Raw genomic sequence first — 7271 nt, forward strand, 5'->3', positions numbered from 1 at the left:
CAGAAAACAAACTGGTCGTTGCTACATGGGAGTTGCTACATGGGGATTGGAGAGCTGAGTGAAAAGGCAAAGAGATTGAGAAATACAAATTAGTAGGTATAAAATAGTAATGGGAATGTGGAGTACAGCACAGGGAATATGGTCAATAATGTATAGTGCCAGATGGCTACTAATCAGGGGGATCACTTCATAAATTATATAATTGTCTATGCTCTACACCTGAAACTAATATAAACCAATACTGAATGTCAACTCTGATGGAAAAAAGAAAAAGGTATGGATGAAAAATTGCAACTAGAGTAATCGGGAGGATCACTTCGTAACTTTTATAAATGTCTAATCATTGTGCTGCATACCTAAAGCTAATAGAAAATAAAAATAGAAAATAAGTATAATACCCACAGCCTTAACGTGCCTTTTAAATATATTTCAAAGTATTTCTGAGTATAATTCTAATCTGTGTCTCGAGATTTTTTAGTTCAGCTTCTGTTGAAATAGATATTAACCTTATGTTTAAATTTCCTGAAACTGATACATGCTTTAAAAGGGATTATTATAGGAATTTGTGGGAACTGCTATATTTTCTTAAAAGAAAAAGTATGTAATTTTAATTAATTGGTATTAATATCTAAGTATTTATGACACATTGACGCTTCTGTCTTGGTGATATTTTGCTCATATAAGGAAAAATAATCCCATTTGTGCCTGAGGATAAATGATCAGTTCTCTCCAGTTTTTAAATTATAAAGAAAACTTGAATTAGGTTATTATTATAATTTAAATATCTTCCTGAACAAAAGTATATTTTTATTTAGATATTGAGCATAGGCACATTTTAAGCTCCATATTTTTCCACTGTCCTAGCTGACTTCTCACTAATTAAATTTTGAAATTAACTTCAAAGGATCTATTTAGTCAAGAAACATTGAAAAAAAATGTTTTCCTGATTGAATCTAGTACTGAAATATTTTGCTCTTAGCCATTTGAGTAAAATAGTTGTGTTTTGTTTTGCTTTAAAAAGACTTAATATCAGGAGTTGTTTACATCCATCAAGATCTCAGAAAGGATTCCCTTTTGGCTGAGCCTGTGCTACAAGAAAAATGTTATTGAAATGTAGAGTTAGAAAAACTTTGAGGGAGAAGGCAGTTACTTTGTTGTATGTTAGTAAAGTATGTGTGCTTTCAGTAAGACAAAGTCCATAGAAAAAAAAATTATTTTGTATACCCAGGTATATAAATTAAATACCATATACTGAATAGTTGCAAAACTAGAGTGCATTCTTAAGATGGATTTTAGTTTTCTTAATTGTGTCTTACTGCATATGAGTGTCAGAACTTTCTTTGATGAAACTCCTTCTGTGGTATTAGGTAGAACTCATGTAAAATTGAGTTGATGATATCAATATTTATATTACCCACAAGTATTTAGGAACTTATCTAGCAGGTATATAATAATATAATGAAATTATCTAAGCATAAAAACTAGTCAGGTTGTTTTGGGAACACCAAATCTAACTGATTACATATCCTAATTTGTGTAGTATTTTCCACCAAATCAAACAGATTGAGTTGATGTTATTTTGGATTTACAGAATTTCAGCCTTCATCTTGATTAAATCAAGTGGGAAAAAATTTCTCATTCCATATGAATTATAGACTAAACTTTTTAAGAAATGGATACAGTCTTTAAAAGTTGGGAATAATTAAACATTTAACACTCAAAACTAATCTTCCTAATTTTTTCTAACAATGCTAACCTCATGGACTCTAAAATTGGGCTAGAGGATGCCCTAGGCTTGGTGGCTCAATATTGGCCCTTCAGCCTTCAGTTATATCCTTAGTGGAAGATAGACATTTTGTTGTAGCAGTTTGGGGGCTAAAGTTATAATTCTTTGAAGTACCTGTTTAAAAAAAGTCTTTTCTTTAACAGGCATTTCATTCTATGGCATAAGGTAATTAATATTGTTTGTGAATCTGGTTTAAATAGAATTAACAGATCTCAGTATAAGAAATTTTAAAATTTTTTGTTTAAATGTTTGTCAATTGTGTATTTATTTTTAACAAATTTACATTTTTAGATGGAGAACACGGTGTTCAGTTTTTTCGATTAGCATCATGTGGTCAGGATTGCCAGATCAAAATTTGGGTTGTTTCTTTTACCCATATCTTAGGTATGTATTCAACAAGTAGTTCTCTGAAATTATTTGTGATCCAGACAAAATTTCTATTTTAATTATTCTTTTTACCTAAAGTATTCTAAATATCTAAAAGTGATTATAAAAATGTTTTAAGGACTTTTAATCAGAGTAATACATATATATAATTTAAAAATTGTGCGCTCATTGCTGATTGTGACCTCACCACCATTACACACAATTTTGCTTACCAAAGGTCACCATTTTGCACTTTATCTATTCTTTGGGTGGTTTTCACAGTTTCTATAAATATTGTTTATTCCACCCATATTTTAAATTTATTCACTATAGTGATAGTTTTTTGATAGTGTGTGGGTCTTTCCCTTCAGGTGACCCTTCAGTCAAGAAACAATACCGGAATATAGCATTCTTTTGTTGTTTTTTTAATTTCTTCTCCACTTCCTCTATTTATAACTCACATTAATTGTTGGACCTCCTGACGTGATTTCTTATGTCTTTCCCCATTCCCCATCCTTTTCTCTACTTTATGGAAAAATTTCTCAGCTTTATCTTTTAACCTTCTGTTGATTTTTTTTTTTATCCTATCAGTCATATTTTCAATTTTTAAAGGCTCATGTTCTTTCTTTTTCATAGTGTCCTCATTTTATGAATACAAGATCCTCTCAAAACTCTCAGGATACCAATTAGAGGCTTTTTGTTTTTGTTTTGTTTTTGAAGTTCCCTTCTGTTTCCTGATCATCTTTGTTTTTGCTCTTGGGCCCTTTTTTTGTTTACCCTGATATCTCTCTCTGATATAGTTTCCTTGGTGAACCTTAGTATTGGTGAACCTTAGTATTTCATTTACATTTAAGAATTAGGCAACAGTAAGATGTTGGTTGGTTGTCGTTGGCTTCTGTTTAGGGTATGGAGGTGGGTTCTTGGCCTTTATTGGGGAGCAGTTGTGGGCTTTGAAAATTTGGGTGCTGTGTCTCTCTGGAACTGCCATGAAGCTCCCTAGGCAGTAGTTATTTTCCTTAGAAATGTTTTGCCTAGAGAGAAGCATCTGGCTTTTGACCAACATACTGTGGTGGGGTCAGGGAGGGATTGGAGGCAGACAGGGAGTGTTTCATAAAGAGACTTAGTTAATTTTTCTGTTTCCAAGTCCATATCTGTGTCATTCAGACTTTGCTTTTCCCCGGTTGTTAATTGTTTAAAGGTTTAGGGGGGCTTTCTAGGGCAGATTAGCTTTCTCTTGGCATTCTGGGCTGTCTCGCCACTACACTACTTCATGAATGAGCTTTCTGCCTTCCCCAAATTGGTTTCAATTTCTGATTTGGTGATGCCTCCTTCCTAGTCTCTTTATTTATATGAATTTATATTTTTATTAATTCATTATCATTTTAATGGAAACAGAAATATGGTCAGTTGGGCATCTTGCTTCAGATGCCTAAAAATATTTTATTTGTTATCTCATAAGCTTCAGTTAAATCAGACTACATTTTGTTCAGAATTATTGTCAAAGATAAACAAAGCTGGACATTACATGGTAAGGACAGATTTTAATTGGGAATATACTGTTGCAGTAAGGAAAAAGAGTCTAGTATGAACAGAGTGCAGCTTCAGTAATACAGAAGTGACTGGATGTTTTAAAGGGAGAATGAGGAAATTAGGAAGGGTGTAAGTAAGGGCTCTGTAGTCAGAGAAGTGAAAAATTACAAAAAGCAGGAAGGAGGTCTAGTCCATGTGAAACCCCTCTGGGTTTGCCAATTGGCACTTGGAGAAGTTAAGCGCCTACCCTCCCACAGAGCCTGGGAGTCAAGGGCCCTATCTTAAGGTGTTGGTGGGAAGAAACAGTAGATTTTGGGGAGAAGTCTTTAGTTTTCTCAGACAGGCACTTTAAGGGGCCTAGGGTCATCCTGAGGATGCAGCCTTGAGCTCTTAGAAACTGTTAAAGTCTTTGTAGGCCAAGGTCAAGGCCTAGTTGAAAGGAGGGCTCAGAATAGCTTGCCTAGAGTTGGGTCAGGGAGAGAATCTTTTTCATTATACTAGAGTGTAGAGAAGGGCCAGTTATCAGGAAATAAATACATTTATTTTTGTGGAAATTTAATTCGTTGCCGATTAGGTTACATTTAGTAATTCTTTTAATGAATTCAATGACATGGTGATGAGGATGAGTTCCTTTACCTCTCTGTTCTATCCTACCTCTTCCTTCTGCTATCAAAGTAAAATTTTTATAAGAAATCATGAATATAGTCATAAATGTGTATGTTGTAAACATATATCTTTAATAAAATTGTTCAAAAGTAAAGCTTTTCATGTGTTGTCTGGAAAATGTGTTTTTTACACTGACTTTAAAAAACAAATTTATAAATGTGCCTTTTTACAAAGCATTTATTTTATTCATACCTAATTTTAATTGCTTTTTTGTAGGGAGTCGTAGATAGACATAGCTCTTATACTTGAGCATGTAACCTATTCTTACGATCATATTACAAGTTTTTTGGTCATTTGGTTCGCAACATAACATTTTTGCTTTGATTGTGTCTAGTTATTGATCTGTATGCTCTACACAGAGCCTTTAATGCCCACATCTGTTCTCCCAGATTAAAAAAAAAAATTTTTTTTCTATTTTGAATGGAAATAAGATACATTTTAATAATAATCAAATTATATATTTCTTCTATTTGTTGTTGAAACTTTTACTTGCTCTAATGTGACCATTTTGTTTAGTTAAATGTTTGTCATCTTAAGAGCCATTAACCTTTTTAAAAAGTTTTTATTAGGTCTGAGAAAATTATAGATTTCACTTAGTTCCTTGTCTCCCCAGGCCAACTTCTTAATAATTTCTAAAGGTTATCATTAAACTATATTGAATTCCCTTGGTTTACCTGTAAAATAGTAGTGATATTTCTCTTCATAGGAAGCATAAGAAGTATTTTAGTATTGCCATACGTGGTAGGAGTGTTATATGTTAGAATTATAAGATATATAAATTACCATTAACTTTTTATTTATGGAATGAGAAAATATTTTTTAATATCAGATTCTAAAAACTACAGATATTTGATTCTTTTTAGGCATTTGGGCAATTAGTGTGTATATCTATATATTAACTAAAATATATAATATATATTAAAATTAAATACCAAGATTGTGGTATAGTTTAAATTTTTAGATTAGTTTAGAATTTTATATTTTAAAAAGTTTGATAATTATAACAATCCCTGTCTAAAGTTTGCTGAACACACTTTTTTTTACTTCTTATTGAACTTTCGAATCCACTTAACCCTACTAAATTCCAATACCAGAGTTGCATAAAGATTTTTTTCATTTTTGTGTCCTTTAGGCACTCAGAGATTATTGAATAAGTGAAATAGTTTTGATTTAAGAATGAATTCTAAGCACGGTTGGCTTGATATGGTTTCTTGCCTTCTTATTTGCAGGTTTTGAATTAAAATACAAAAGTACACTGTATGGGCATTGTGCTCCTGTTCTGGCTTGTGCTTTTTCTCATAATGGGCAGTTGCTAGTCTCTGGGTAAGCGATTTAATTTCCTTAAACCTTTTTGATATGAAATAGAAGAGATATACAGAAAACTACATAAAACATAAGAGAACAGTCTGATAAGTTACTGTGAAACTTGTATAACCACTGCTCAGGGCAAGAAATAGAACATTGCTGGTTCTGTTCCAGACGTCGTCCCCTTACCACGCACCTTTTGTGGTGACAGCACCTCAAGTCATAAGCAGTGTTGCTTTTTTCTTTTTAAACTGATTTAGAACAAATCACACAATGTGAATTATTTTTGTCTGGCTTCCTTTACTCAACATTATGTTTGTGACATTCATTCATATTCCTGCATATACCTGTGGTTTATTGATTTTCATTGCTGTGTCATATTACATTACATGTATATACTATAATTTATCTTAATGTTGATGAGCATATGCATTATTTCCAATTTGGGAGCATTACAGTAATAATTCTATGACGATATCTGTATCTCCTGGTACACACATTCGTGTGTTTCTGTAGGATAAATACATAGGAATGAAATTGATGGGTCATAGAATAGTTATATTTTCAGCTTTGACAGGTAACACCAAATCGTTTTCTAAGTGGTTGAATACTTCTGTAGCAGTGTTATTTCATATCCTAGCCTATACCTGTGGATCTTTTTAACTTTAGCCATTCTGATGTATGTAAAGTGTTGTCTTACTATGGCATTAATTTGCATTTTCCAGAAACAATGAAGTTAGAACCTTTTCAGAATTTTATTGGCCATATGTATTGCCTCTTTAATGAAATGCCTATTCAAGTCTCTTGCCCATTTTTCTTCTGGGTTATCTTTTTCTTATTGATTTGTCGAATATATATACACGCACATATACTTTCTGTATTTCTATATATGAGCCATTTATTGGTTATATGTGTTGCAAATATCTTTTTTTACCCAGCAGATTTGCCTTTTAACAGTTTACAATTTTAATAGTCAGTTTCTATTTTTTCTTTTTTTAAATTAAACTTACTAGAGTGATAATGCTTAATAAAATCATATAGGTTTCACTTGTACAATTCAATAATACATCGCTTGTATATTACATTGTGTGTTCACCACCCAAAGTCAAATCTCCTTCCGTCACTTTATATTCATTTAACCCCTTTACCCTTTACCCTTACTTATCTCTCTTCTCCCGTTTCCCTCTGTTAACCATTAAACTGTTACCTGTGACTGTGAGTTTTTGTTTGCTTTGTTTGTTGCTTTCATTTTTATATCCCACAGATGACTGAAATCATATGGTTCTTGACAGTCTTATTGAGGAGAATTTTAAGGCTTCCAGTAGATATGACTTCTGTGGTCAGACTATAATCAGCTACCTTGTAATAAGTACAAATATTATTAAAGTTGTACAGAGAACACTAACACCTGTATTGTTGATATACTTTCTTTCCTTGCAACATGTATCATGGTGGTATAAATACAGTTTCTAAAAGGGGGGGAAATAATATAGAAGCATATTTATCTGTTTTTAATTATGTACTTTGTTACAGCATTGAATTTTTCTTTGATTTTTTTCACCACTAGACTAATCCCAGATAGTTTTTAATTTTTATACCATTGAAAGAACCCATATAG

The 7271-nt window shown here is 32.2% G+C and overlaps 1 protein-coding gene across 1 annotated transcript in view; it reads left to right on the forward strand.

Moving 5' to 3' along the window:
- WDSUB1 (WD repeat, sterile alpha motif and U-box domain containing 1) overlaps positions 1–7271 on the forward strand; it is a 59127-nt gene that overhangs the window by 6871 nt on the left and 44985 nt on the right. The window contains exons 4-5 of the mRNA XM_023528485.1: positions 2078–2170; positions 5578–5671. Of these exons, the coding sequence (XP_023384253.1) occupies positions 2078–2170; positions 5578–5671 (187 nt within the window). The remainder of the gene's footprint in view (positions 1–2077; positions 2171–5577; positions 5672–7271) is intronic.

Source organism: Pteropus vampyrus, unplaced genomic scaffold, assembly GCF_000151845.1.
Source record: "Pteropus vampyrus isolate Shadow unplaced genomic scaffold, Pvam_2.0 Scaffold2, whole genome shotgun sequence".
NCBI classification, from domain to species: domain Eukaryota; kingdom Metazoa; phylum Chordata; class Mammalia; order Chiroptera; family Pteropodidae; genus Pteropus; species Pteropus vampyrus.